The following is a 14,510-nucleotide window of genomic DNA, read 5'->3' on the forward strand; positions in this document are numbered from 1 at the left end:
GCCTGAAAACCTGTTAGCAGGTGCTGCCCCTTCCTAGCCCCTCTGCGGCAAACTTGGGAAGGGCTGGCGTGCCCACTCCATTGGGCTGCGCCCGCTTTTTGGCAGTCGCGGGGCAGAAATCAAACTTTGCCTGAAAACGGATGAAAAATTTTTAACGAATGCCAGGAGTAATTTCCACACGAGTCTCCTTCCTCCCGGGCGCTGATGAGCACTAATATTTAATTGAGTGCGGCCCTCTGCCGGCACCCAGCAGCAGCCTGACGCGGCTGGCGCGTCCGCTCGCTCTCCCGAACCTCCCTCCGCTCCGGCTGCGGGCACGTCCCGGGAGAGGACAGCCCTCAGAGCGCTGCGATACGTGCCATCAATTACTGCTGTTAACTCAGGCTCAACGCATAGGTCGGGGACTGCAAATCCAAGTGTCACTGGCACGGGAATGATCATTACCAGATACTAATTGCTCATTAATATATGCTAATCACTGCTGCATGCCAACATGCTCAACGCACTGCCAGGCCAAAGTCACTTGACTGGAGCGGAGCTGCTCTTCTCCACCGGTGCCACCTCACCCACCCACGCCGAGAGCCGCCACCGCGGCCCCACGGCTGCTCTGTGTTCACGGCGGTGTTCTCCTCCACGGCCGCCATCCCACCTCCCGAGGTGAGCAGCAGCCCCTGATGATTTCTGCGTTCTCCAGGCTCAAGACTTTGCCCCAGCAGAGGTCTGCTTCAGGCGGGAGACGAGCGCCTCCGGGCTCCACCTCTGCCAGGGCAGCAGGCCGCTGCTCACCCAGCCACAGGGGATCCAGCAGTCGCAGCCCCCGGCTGAAGCCGGACTGATGTCTTGTGAGGGAACGGAAAAACCACACACACACACAGGTTTTAAACTTTAAAATCCGTTGCCTGAACGCGTCTCCCAGGACACGCAGCACGAGCAGCGCCGGCAGCAGCTCAACCAGGCAGCCGCTGCCCCGGCCGGCAGAGGACCTGAGGGGAGGCCCCGGCCGCAGCGCCCCCGCCGCCCACGGGGCTCGCCCTTCCTTCCCGCCCGCCGCCCGCCCGGCGAAAGGGCGCCAACGGCCCCCTCGCCCCCTCCCTCGCCGCCGCCTCTCCTCAGGGACGGCGCCTCAGCCGTGCCCCCTGCCACCCCCCGCCCCGCCGGCGGGCGGCGGTTGCGCAGGGCGGCGGGGCGCCTCCGGCCCCGCGGCGGGCGCTGTGGCGGTTGGCGCCCGGCGCGGCGAGGAGCCGCGGGCGGCGGCGGCGGGAGGGCGGTCTGCGGGGCGGGCGGTGCGCGGCGGCCGGCAGCGCTGCGCCCCGATAGGCGGCGGCGGGCCATGTTGGTGCTGCCGCCGCCGCCGCTGCCGCTGCTGCTGCTGGCGCGGAGCCGCTGAAGCCCGGCGGAGGGGCTCGCCGGCTCTCGCACGCAGCGGCGGAGCGCGTCGCGTCGAGCGGAGCGAGCAGGGAGGAGGAGGAGGAGGAGGAGGAGGAGGAGGAGGAAGGGGAGGGGGGATCTTCTCGGCGAGGATGCCCGGAGCGGCTGCAGGGACGGCGGCGACAGGAGCAGGCTCGTCAGGAGCGGCAGCAGCGGGGATGCTCCCGGCTCAGGAGGCGGCCAAGATCTACCACACCAACTACGTGCGGAACTCGCGGGCCATCGGCGTGCTCTGGGCCATCTTCACCATCTGCTTTGCCATCGTCAACGTGGTGTGCTTCATCCAGCCCTACTGGATCGGGGACGGCGTGGACACCCCGCAGGCGGGCTACTTCGGGCTCTTCCACTACTGCATCGGCAACGGCTTCAGCCGGGAACTCACCTGCCGGGGCAGCTTCACGGACTTCTCCAGCCTGCCCTCGGGAGCCTTCAAAGCTGCTTCCTTCTTCATCGGGCTCTCGATGATGCTCATCATCGCCTGCATCGTCTGCTTCATCCTCTTCTTCTTCTGCAACACAGCCACCGTCTACAAGATCTGTGCCTGGATGCAGCTGACCTCGGGTGAGTGGGGGCAGCGGCCCCGGCCCCGGCCCCGGGAGGGCTCCGCGCCGCCCTGCCCTGCCCGGCGCTGCCCGGCCCGGCCCGGCCCGGCCCGGCCCAGCCCGGCCCCGCGGGGGGCACGGGCGGCTCTGGAGAAACTTGCGGCGCCGGGAGGGAGGTCGGGGGGGGGGGCGGGCGGCGCGGGCGCGGGTTGCCCCGCCGGGGCAGGCGGGGGAGGTGACGCTCGGGGCGGGGGGGGCCGGGACGCGTCAGCAGCGTTGCCGAGCGGTGCCGGTGCCTGCCCCGGGCCGCCCCACCGCCCGCGTGGGTACCGGGCGTGGGCCGGGGTCAGGCGCAGCCCTCAGCCCCTCCCACCCCCCCGAGGAGCAGGGGTGCCCGGAGACATTGTCCGGTTTCGGCCTGTGAACCGACGGTCGCCGTGAGCATCAACAGCCCCAAGGAGGGCTGGCGGGCAGCGGCGGCCCCAGGCTGTCCTCCCGCGCTTGGTCTGTCGCTAAAGGTCGGCAGAAAATGGCAGGGGGGGGGCCGCGGGGACGCTTCGAGCGGGCGACGGTGGGTGAAGGCAGCTGCCAGCCTGTTGAAGGTTAGTCCTGAGCCCAGGTTTCCACCTGGTCAAGGCAGAGCCCGCTTCGGTTCAGCAGGAGGGGATGGCGAGGTCTTTTGCTGGCCAACTGGAAGGGCAGCTGAGGTCGTTGGATGTTACGTGCATGAGTTTTGGTTGGGGACTGTTCCCCCTGTTCACGAGGTTTATTTTCCTCTGTATGTTTGGAGTGTAAAGAAAAAGAATTCATTTCAGTTGCTGGTTTTGACTCAGAAGGTCTCCTGACTTCATTTGACTTTCCCCATCACATCCAATGTCTCCCTGGGGAAAGTGCATGATAAGAAAGAGGGAGAACACCAGGACGTCCCTTTTCGCATTTCCAACACAGCTTTCCCTCTGAGTTAGTAGAGGACTGGTGATTTGTGTGCAGCTGGGAGGCAGAGGAGGAGAAAAGAATGGTCTGTAGAGTTGAGAGTAATAAAATCAGTTTTAGCAAGATAGAAAAGATCAATTGTTCAGTAATTTGGGAAAAAAGAAAGCCTAAAATCAAAGCATACCTTCTACTTGTTCTCACGATAAAACCCTGAAATTGAGAAATTTTGGCTTTGCGGGAATAAGCTGTTAGGGAAACAGAGCAAAATGTCTCCAAAACGGGCTCACAATCACTTTTTCAGTCCCCTTAATTGACCTACATTCATTTCAGTTTCTGAGCAATAATTCTTCTGAGTTGTTTGCTGAGCAGCTTCAGCATTATTCAATTTGCCACCTAGTCCATGAGGCTTTGTGGAAATTTCTGGTTTGTATGAAACAGCTTTAACCATTTCTCTCCACGATGTTGTTTTTATGTGTGTTATATATATATATATTTATGCTGTTTCTGTCACTTAAGTTGCCATATGGTTTCTTTCTTTATCACTTGGGGATAGATCTGCAGTCACTTGAGGTTGGTAGATTTCTCCTCGACTCCAGTGAGACTAGGTTTGGGTTCATTATCTCTGCATTGGGAATCCTCTTTGATACTGGTGGCTACTTTGTCTGTTGAGTAACATGCATTTTGATGTGGTCTTATTAATTGTACACAGTCATGTCACTTGGCTCCAGGCAGAGCAAACTGTTTCATCTTTGCACCACTGACGTCTCCTCTGCTCCATAAAGGACTTTTGCTTTCAGCTGTCTCCTCTCCTTATGGCTCCACTGGTAAAAAGTGGCACGAATATTCACTGCTTTGGTGCATCCTCAGCCTGTTTTGTTCATGTCCAGTGTGCAGTAGGACAGCACAATTTCCAAATCCCTTACACTTTACGACATCAGAGATAATGGTGTTTTATTTATATGGTTCCACTGCTTCATGCCAACAGAAGCTAGTGCAAGGTAGATAAAAATTAATCTGATTCCTTTACTGCATTTCTGCACAGGTGAATAATAATAATGTTTAGAAACCACTGCATGCAGCTGATCCACAGGAGCCCAACCAGTCTCTACCATACTGCACGTGTGGAGGTGTGACACTGAAGATATGTTTTCAGGCAAAATAACACAATTTTTGTCATCTGCAAAGCTGGTAGATGCACCGTTGGCATTAACAGTCAACAAAAGAAGTTTTACGTCAGCAGCAGAATCACTTTTCAGACTGCCTACCTCCAAAATTAAAATAGTAGGGGGAATACGTGTATAGCTAAGTGGTCATTGGCCATCTTTCCCGGTTTGTATGTGAATGCCCTGGAAGAACTGGAGCAATGTCGGGTGTTGAAAGAGCCTGACTGTTGTTTGCAGAATGTTGTAGCTTAATTCAGCATTTACCTGACTGTTCATTTCTGTATTACCTGAAAAAAGTTTCCTCAAAGGGAGAGGAAGCTACCAGAAAAGCCATATTGGTTTGGGTTGTATCCTTTGAAGAAGAAAGCAATAATGGTGGGACAGAAGGAAAACTTAGAATAAAATGTGCAGGACAGGAGAGTTATAATGAGTTCTGATAGGTTTTCTATGAGCTATATGACCTACTTCTGTTACTATTTTACTGTTTTGAGAGTATAAGTAATAGGTAATAATAAGCTTAAGATGCTTATCTCACAAATAACAATATCGTAATGTCATCTACATATGCATATAGTTCTGTGTAGTACAGGAACAAAATTGAACCTGAAGTAGTAAAATAGACAAGTATGTGAGTATAGCTTTGATTTTGCTTGCTATTATGTACCTTAGTAGTGTTAGCATTCAGTTGGATCATATAATAATACTTAAAATTGATATAATTTAAATCTCCTTAGAAGCAGTTTTTCAACGTGGGATCATGCTTCATTTAGGATTGCAAATAAAAGCTTAGGACTGATTTCTTTAAAAAAAAGATTTTGATCACATTCTGTCCTGCATGAGTCATTGTAAATTGTCAGCATGATACAGCTCTTGTTTTGAAGAGGTGTTTTTTAAATAAAGAAAAGATAAACAATATCTTGGACACATGCATTTCCAATCCCTGTTGCTGTCTAATCATGTCTATGGCGTGATTAAGCAGAAAAATCCTAAGAAAAAAGCTATTTTCTTTGTGTATGTGAGGACAACGTACATTAGACTCCCTTATGATTTTGCTATGGCTTAGACTGCTTTTTTTGTTCCATGTGCATAATGCTGTCAGTGTACACTTGATATCTTGAGAGCCAGTGTTGGCAGTCTTGTTCTCCATCCCCTAGCCTTCCCTTCTGCAATTTCAAAATTGTATGTACAAACATTTGCACATACACTTACCTAATTTGAGCAGCTGCATAAATGCAAACAGTGAAAGCATTAGAAATGAGGTATTACTCCTCTTTACTACCCTGCATCTAAAGTTTGCGAGAAACCTTACAGATTAAGATATTTCTTGAGATTTATTCCTTTATGAGTTAAATGCATTAAATGCTTCAGTTCTGCCATGTCATTTTTTTCGTTATTAGACATTTGTCCTTTTTTTTTTTTTTTTTACTAGTATGTTGCAAGTTACAGGAAAGCGAAAAGTAGAGAAAGCAAAAGAAGGGCATAGAAGTGTCCCATGGACAAGTAGGATGAAACCAATATTTTTTTTTTTTTTCAGGAGATGCCTAAGCCCATGCCCACAATAAGAGGACAGTTGAACAAAACAACATAAAACCTCTGTAGTTTGTCAAACCACGGGCCCATCTAGGCCAGTGATCTCCGACAGTGGTCTGTAACATGAGCCCACAGAAGCATCAGAGCAGCAAAAGCTCATTTTGCCCTCTCATACTCTCTGTCCTCCAGCAGTTGTGTTCAGGGATTTCCTGAGATAAGTCTTGGCATTTAAAAGCTCTTGCTGGAATTTCTTTTTTATGACTTTGGTCAGTTTTTGAACCTGTGTAAACTTTAAGCGTTTACAGTGCCCCAGAGCAAGGAGTTCCACAGCTTAATACGTGTTGTGTCAAGATTTAGTAGGGTTTTTTATGTTTTAAACCTTGTACCTGCCCATTTCATTTGATCCCCTCAGCTCATGTATTGGAAGAGGCTGTGAACAGGGGACTCCCAGATGCCTTCCCTGTGCTGGTCCTGATTACACCTTTGCTGTATCCCCACAGTTACCCGTTTCTGAGACCTCATGAATCTTTGGCTTCTTAGTCATTCCTTAATCATCAGGTTGTACCATGCCTGTGATCATCCCTGCTGCCCTGCCCACAGCTGTTCCCAGTCTACTGTGTCCTTTCAAAGGCGGTGGGACTGGAACTACACGCAATACTCAAGACAGACAAATGAGCCATTTATACAGTGGCATAATAATATTCTCTCTTTCATTCTTTTTCCTTTCCTAGTAATTTCTAATACTAACTTTTTCACTGTTAGTGAACAGTGGGCTGATGTTTTCACAGAACTACCTATTATAACCCCAAGATCTCAGTCCTGAAGCGGTAATAGTCACCTTGGAGCACATTGGTTTGTGTAGTTAGGTTTTTTCCCCTCAAAGAAATGACTTCGTATTTGTTTACCTACATTGACTTTAATTTGCCTTTTTATTGCCTAGTCACTCAGTATTATGAAGTCTTTCTTCATAGTCAGCCCTTATCTTAGCTACCTTGAATGAATATCAGCAGCAAACTTTGTCACCTCACCATTTACCCTGTTTTCCAGCTCATTTATAAATAAGCGAGCAGCTCCCAAGTTCCAGCACAGATCCCTGCAGGACTCCACCATTGACCTCTCTCCACTTGGAAAATTGACAGTATTCTCCTGCCATCTGTTTCTAATTATTTATCCTTGCAAGGACATTTATTTTTATCCTCTGGGAGTTTAGTTTTTTTAAGACTTATGAATGACAGATTTATCGAATGTCTTTTGGAAATCCAAGTGGCCTTTGTTTCCACAGTACGCATTGGGTTTTACTTGTTTGGAGAGCTCTAGTAGTTTTGTGAAAAATTACTTAAAATAGGTGTGTTGGTCCTACCTTGCTCACATCCTTTCATTGCACAAATATGGCATGTTTGTGCACATGCCGACATACTCTGTTGTCTTTCATAGGTCTTACCAATTTATGTGGTGCAGATATCAGTATTTCTGTGGTTCCCCAGGTTTTCCCAAGACCTGTTTTAAACCAGTTTTAAAACTGGTTTCATATTGCTCAATTGCCAGTTCTTTGAGCCAAAGCAGCCATAAGAGAGAGAGGTTATTACATGCCACAGTTAAAAGTTCATTTAAAACAGGACATTGTTTCAAAATGAAAAGGTGACATTCTTCATTGCAGCTGTGTTGTAGTTTGCCTTTATACTTGAAATCAGTCTGTAGGACCAGGTGACTTTTATATAAGAGTCTTAAAAGGCTTGACCTTGATGCTCTCAGAGCCTTTGTTACTGCTGTTTGTCAGATCTTGGTATAGGGGTAAATTCCAGAAGGCTAGAAAAAAACCCAGTCTTGTGCCAGTGTTTGAGCAGGGTGTCTAGTGGAGTCAGACAAGGGTCTTTTAGTTTGTAGCCTCAGTATCCTTAACAATTAGTTGGGAGAGTAATACACATTTATCGCTGGTGAACTTTGCAAGTGGCACAAAAATTATTTGTTTAATAAATTATAGTTATTTGTTTGATAAATTATAGTAAGGATCGCTAATTCCGTAGACTGATTTGGATGTCATAATAACCTGGGCTTGCTTCAACAGCCTGTATTTTAATACACCAAATGCAGTGTAAGACTTCTGGGGATCAAAATGTAGGAGGCGTCTTACTGATGAGAGAATTATGGAAATTATGTGTTGTGGAAAACAGTTATTTAGAAGAGAAATTAGAGGCTGTGGTAGATGGGCATCTGCATGTGAGCTGTCACTGAAGTGCTGCACTTAAGAAGTTCAATGTGGTCCCTAAATGTGTACGCAAAAAATGGGACTGCCGTTGCCCGCAGTGGTTCCTTTGTGCTCTCTGTCCAGGTCAAACATCTGTCAAGACTCCCTTTCAAGTATAAAGTTGCAAGGATTTCAGGACTGATTTAAATAAATGAAAGAAGAAGAGCTAAAAGGATGAATTTTCTTGCTATTCAAAAGAAGATTAAAAATTGACAGATTATGGTGTATGAGGACCTACAGGGGGAGATTTCAAGTCATGCAGTGCTCCTTAACTTGACAAATGCTGTGTTTGGAAGCTGAAGTTACACAAATTTGCATTAGCCGTGAGGTATATACATTTGTAACCTGTTAAGTTTCATTTGTTAATTATCTTTACAGTGGTTTCTTCTTCACTTAAGACTTTACGTAAGATTGGGTGCCTCTTTCTAAGAGGCATGGCCTAACTCACCAGAAGCAAAGGACCTTAACCAACACTGCTGCCAGGTTTTGTTCCCACCGTGTACCCCAGTTGTAAAGCGAGAGGCACATGGGAGGCCAAAGGGAGAGGAAGGCAAGTCCAGGAACATCGAGCAGGTTTTTGAACTGAGTTTCAGCATTGATAGATTTTAATAAGAGCATTAACACCCCCCACCCCACCCGCAGGGTGAGGTGACTGAGGTTATTTAGTTGTGCGTGAGTAGTAGTGGGTGTCAGATCTTGGAGGAGAAAATTCTGAAAAATCAGGGATACTGAGGGCTCTGACCATGGTAAAATGAGGAGTGCCTCCACGTCTTGGGGAACTGGGGTGCTGGAGCTGTGCGGGCAGACAGGGAGCAAGGAAAGATCTGAGTGATCTGCTTGCCAACAAATAGTGTCCCCTCTCCAAGTCATTTCTTTCCCCAAATACCCTGTGCCCACAATATCAGAAGTTCTCTCCTGCATCCCGTCATCCCTTGCTTTTGGTAGCTGAACTCTCCGACTCCTCACAGGCTCTTCATCTGTGTAGTTGACAAGGACACAGCATGTGTTACAGCTGGCAGAAAGCTATTTATGTGTTGATTTTGATGTCCTCAAGTTGCCACCTAGATTTGTTAAACGATAAACTATCCCTGTCTTTCCACTTGTGGGAATTTGAGATCCTTTCTGCTGTGCCCAGGAACCAGCTTTTTCACAAAACTTGCAGAAGTTTAGTATCTTGGAGGCTTGTAGCATCAGTCAAATTTGGTTGAAATTGGTCATCAGGCTCAAAATCACACAGCCCCATCAGTCTTGATCCCAGAGGGAACCTGGCTAAAACATATCACGTAAGAAGTGTATATCATTTACTTGTATGAGTGATTTGAGGTTTTGATAGCTACACTTGTTTTTGAAGGATAAAGGTGTTTGGGGAATGGAGAAGAGATATTTTCTTTTTGTTTAGAGTGTAATAAAAATTTCAGCATCTTATAACTCTCCCAGTTGCCTTTTATGAACATCCTGGGGGCTGTGGTCCACTCTTTGAAAAACACTAAGATAACAGAATAGTAAGATATAAAAGGAAACGCATGAAGTTGTCCAGGCAATTTGAGGACAAATTCCATTTCACTGAAAAAAAGAGGTATGGAAGGGAAGAAAGGAAGGGAGAAAGAAACTGGGAGAGAATTTAAAAGAGGAGAATGTCACCTATTGAAATGTGGGGAGCTGAGAACTTGAGTACCATTGGGAAAGGGAAATGGGAATGGGGTTTTGGAAAGCAGCTGGTGTTGGTGCAGCTCTACTTTCTTGCACCTGAAGGGGCTTCACTGGCATAGGATATGGCTGCTGCTGAGTTCTTTCAAAAATCCCATCTAAAAGTTTAATGAAGAAACTTAGTGTATGGGAAAATGAAGCCAGGAAGAGGAGGAACATATGGATATTATCAGCAGTAGAAGGCATGGAATAAAAGAAGGCTAGATTTCAAATGCTAAGGTTATTTCACCTTTTGAGAAGTGAACCTTTTTAGCGCTATGGTATAAACAGCATTAGCTTTGATCTTGCAAACATAAAGACAGCAAACATATCAGAACAGAAAATCTGTGGTGTGATCAGACAGTGTGGACTCAATATTTGGAAACTAACAAGATCCAGCTGTGAGGAATGGCAGGGTCACAGTAGTGAGGCATCACAAAGGAAGAAATAAAAACATTTTTGCTCAGAAATGGTGTAATGAAAAAAAGACATGAACAAGCCTAGAGCCTGAAAAGTCTGCAGAATTTGATAACATCAGTTGCTATCATCATTGTTAAAAATGCAGTGGCAGCATGACTGAGTGAATAGCTAGAATATGCATTACTGTGTGGAACAGTGTGCAAATCCCAATTACTAAGGGAGAATTATGGCTAGAATCCTTAAGAAGGGGAATATAATAGACCTCAAGATCTATCTATTCTAAGAAAGATATTATCCATCTTCACGTTGGCATTCAGGGGTGCAGAAGACTTCAAACAAGCTGGCCTTAGAATGAGAAGGTCATACGTACCAGGGGAAAAGGTTCCTTTATTTTCTCCTTGAGAAGCCAGATGCAAATTTATGAATTTCATTGATTTTAAAAGGTAGCTGATGGCCTCTGTGGAGAGCCTCTTTGACACAAGCACATCATGTGCTATTTCAGAGAATGTTATTCAATCAAGTAATTGAGACTGCATCAGAAGGAGAGAGCTACCGAATAAACGGTTTGAAATAAATTATTACAAACAGTTGATGAGTTGACACACATTTGTCTTTCCTTGTTTTTCTGGTTATCTTTCAGAAAGGAAAAGTTTATAGAGAAGAAAGCTATACGTGCTGTACTTGCAAGGTCAAAGACAAATATTCTGAATTGAGAGGTTTAGAAAATGCTGCTTCTAAAACCTTGGGAGGTTCTGTTGTTTACTGCTAAAAGTCAAAAGTCATGTGCCTTACTTGTAGAAGGTCACTGAATAAGGTGAGTGATGTCATGCGATTAAGTTGGCCAGAATGTGTCTTGTACTGCCATGCTAGACTGTACCTCTGCAACCTTCACCCTACAATACTTTGTCGTGATGAACTTTGTTTGCAGCAGAAGTGTGGATAAAATTGGACAAGGTCTCTTAAGATCAGGGAAGATTTTAGCAGGGAGGGGAGGAGGGGGGGCTAGCAGCAGTGTATTTTCCTCCCATCTGACCTCCTGCCTCTTCCTCTGCAACAACAGGCTTCTGGAGTGGCTGCAGAAAAGCGAATGCTCCTCTGCTCTTTGTAACATAGAGTCTCTTGATGTGGGCAAGAGGAGTCTTGGAGAGGGTTGTTCTGCAACAGCCCAGATGACAGCATGTAAGCGTGAAACACCTACATAAATGATCCTGTGCTTCTTGGAGATTAACAGTCTTCAAAGTTAGGCTCAGACATTTCCGTATCAAGTCGTCTCCTCAGCTTGCCAGGGTCCAACAGAGTGATGCAGTGGCTATGCCTGTACCTGCAAATTAAGCATGTCCAGAACCACCCTCTGGTACAGAGTCAGCTGGCACACTGGCCAGTGTCCATACTATTACATTTTTTTACCTTCTAAAACTGGGTCACTGGATTCACACTGCCTATTGGGAACCATTCCTGGCATGTCCTAACTTGCAAACTGTGCCCTGGCAATATTTTGGAAGACTGTTAGTTGGAACAGACTAAAAACACTCCTGTGACACGTGCTGTGGGACAATTCTAACAATTTAATAGTGTAGACAGTTCAGTTTCAATGCCTGGGAATGCTTCCTGGCACTGCTTAATTTATCCGTGTAGACATAACCAGTATGTAGCAAAGTCTCAAAATGAGGAGCTCAAGAACTACCTGTGCAGGAAAGTTAAGGTGACATGGGATTTAGTCCTTTAATCTAAACCAGTTTATAACTGCAACTCAGTGCCATATTACTGATTTCTGATTTTCTTTGTTTCAATTAACAATAAAAAATCTGTGGATGAAGAATTTGCATGAAGTGTAGTTAGCTTTGAAACTGGACTTAGCAATGACCTTGAAAAAGAAAGGTATTTGTAACCTTTGACAAGAGGAAGAAGTGATCAAAAAGGTAGAGCAAGTCACAAAAAAAGATTTTCACCTAGAGATAATGGGAGAATGTTACCCATGAGCCTAAAAATCATAAATTAATCTTCTCTCTGATGTAGACTGCGTGTTTGAAAATCAAATTTCCCCCAGTTACCTTCAGCTTGGCTAATATGTCTTTGAATGCTGTAATACTGTTATGCATTGAGTCTTTACTTGAGAGACATTCAGTGTGCCTTCGCAAAGAGTTAATTCAAAGTTTTAAGATTAATTCCATGAGAGAAGTATTAGACTTCCCATGAAAATAAAATTATTCATCCTTGTAGCTTTATGTTCCTCTAAAGAAAGTTAATTATTACTTGGTTGCTGTGTCTTAGTATTTAGCCTTACTATTACCGGTGAAGTTCTATTAGAACATCAGTAAAATAAAAAGCTTGAAATTGCAATTCATGGTCATTATACTAGAAAAATATAGTCCAAACATGCTGATGGCTTACCAGCCACAGTCGCTTGCATTTAGTTCATGTCAGGCATTTGTATTTGATCGGATTCACCAGTTAATACAGCATCATCAGCTGGCTCACCAACAGTCACTTCCAAGCTGGCACTTCACTGTTTGTCAGCCTTGAGGAGCGAGGTGATAGTGGTGGCATGGACTCTGGGGTGCAGAATGAAAGGCCATGCAGCTGAGGACAGATAACAATAGGTGAAGAGAGGACCTGAGTACATCTGTTCACCAAAGGATGGCAATGGGATGTCAATGTAATGCAACTGTGAAGAGGGCATATGTGATCCTGGCACGTATTTCGTGAAGTATTTAGAGCTGATGTAGGGCAATGTTAGCATCATTACGTGATGCACTGTAGTATTTCATGTGGGATTCTGGACACTGATGTCCAATTCTGACTGAGACAGCAATAGCTGCAAAAAGGAAAACCAGTGACCAGTGACATTTATGTAAGGAGAAAACTAGGAGAGCTTGGTTAGTTTAATGTAGAAAGAGGAAGATTGCTAACATGTCCATGACCGCTATCTAAAAACATATGGAAGGGCTAAAAAACAAGAGGAAGGGAAAAGAACTGTTTAAGCCGGTGATTTTCACTTTGATTTGATTTGATTTGATTTCCTAAACTTTTTCCAAAGATGATGCTACATGCCCTGTGGCATTGTTAGAGCAAATTACAGCCTGTTAGGCGTACTTTGCTTCATGATGCTTTAAAAATCTCAGAAGTAGTTTATGAACCCCTCCTGAGTCCATGGACTGTAGAGTGAAAACTAATGATTTTAAACTTGTGGCTAACGGTGGGACAAGAACAAATGGATATTATCTGGATATAAATCACTTCAGCCTGGAAATTAAAAGAAGATTTCTAACTATTAGAGCAGCAAGGTTCTGCAACAACTTTCTAAAGGGAGGAGATTTGTTAAAATATTGAGCTGTACACTGGAAACAGATGAGTGTCTGAAAGAGATTACAGAATGCGATGTTTGTAACAGCATGCCTTGTTCCTCTCTTTCTCATTTCTCAGAACTAATTCATCTAGGTGAATGCTCTTTTCTATTCTACTCCCATTTGTTCTGTTTTTTAAACAGTATCACTCCTATCTTGGTGCCTTCTAGGATTAAAAATAGACAGTGACCAAGATCTGTAGATCTGTCAAGTGGGGCTCCATTCCTGCCTAGCATTCTGACCAAACAAGCAAGGGTTTTCCTTAAGTTCCCAGCAAAACTGTAAAACAGTGTCAACAACAGCTGCTGCAGTAATGTGCTTCACATTTTCCCTTTGCATTCAACATTTTCATGTGACTTGGATATTTAATTTCCTTTAAGGAAATTTAATTTATGTCAGCTAAATACTGATGTTTAAAAGTGAAAGTAGTTGAAAAATAAATCTTTAATATATTCTAAAATACCAAGGTTGCAGGAAAAACAATTCATAAATTATCAGTTCTATGACTAAACTGAGATCTGGTTTTGCTAAGGATGTTTCCTCAAGTAGTTGTCCCTTGTTACCTCTCCATGCACCTAATTATTTTGTGATGCCATGCTGTTATGTAAACAATCTTCCTAAATAGCTAAGAAACATGTAAAATCTCTTCGTCTTGTTGATATGCTACTGGATGTTTCATTTCTTGTGTGAGTAGATTTGTGTCACATGCATTGGCTGTTGTAGAAGGAACAGGCTCATCAAGTGGTCTTTGCTTATGCAGGATGGGAAGCCGAGCAACGCAGAGTTCTCTGTTCTGTTCTTGCTGCCTCTTTTCCTGCTTCCTGTGGCAGTTCTGAGAGGGAGAGAGAGGAGGGAGCACTTTGTCAATGGGATAAATAAGTGTTCAGTGCATCAAACAACGGTATATAAGGCACACCCTGAGCTTCAAATGAACCACTTTTGATCTCGTACATTTCTATGAAAGCTATCGCATGCAGTGTGCATACTTAAACATGTCTGTTCGGGATTTTACACCCTTAGGGACAGATCTGCAGATACAAGTATCTGGGTTTAAATTTAGCCTTACTGAATTCAGTGAGTGTCTATGTGAAAGTAAGATAGTATATTTAATAGCTGAGTGTTAAACATGTAACACAACATTTCATTTAGTTTTAATTGTAGGGTGTGTTGGAGGAATTGTGCTGAGGCAAAAGTGAGGTTGTCTGGGAAATTGTAACTG

At 45.1% G+C, this 14,510-nt stretch overlaps 1 protein-coding gene across 3 annotated transcripts in view; it reads left to right on the forward strand.

Moving 5' to 3' along the window:
* The first annotated feature begins 1,282 nt into the window (after positions 1-1,282).
* LHFPL3 (LHFPL tetraspan subfamily member 3) overlaps positions 1,283-14,510 on the forward strand; it is a 266,989-nt gene continuing 253,761 nt past the window's right edge. For all 3 annotated transcript variants that reach the window (XM_030013323.1, XM_030013324.1, XM_030013322.1), the window contains exon 1: positions 1,283-1,989. In XM_030013323.1, the coding sequence (XP_029869183.1) occupies positions 1,521-1,989 (469 nt within the window). In that variant the 5' untranslated portion in view covers positions 1,283-1,520. The remainder of the gene's footprint in view (positions 1,990-14,510) is intronic.

This window comes from Aquila chrysaetos, chromosome 5, assembly GCF_900496995.4.
Source record: "Aquila chrysaetos chrysaetos chromosome 5, bAquChr1.4, whole genome shotgun sequence".
Taxonomy (NCBI): Eukaryota; Metazoa; Chordata; class Aves; order Accipitriformes; family Accipitridae; genus Aquila; species Aquila chrysaetos.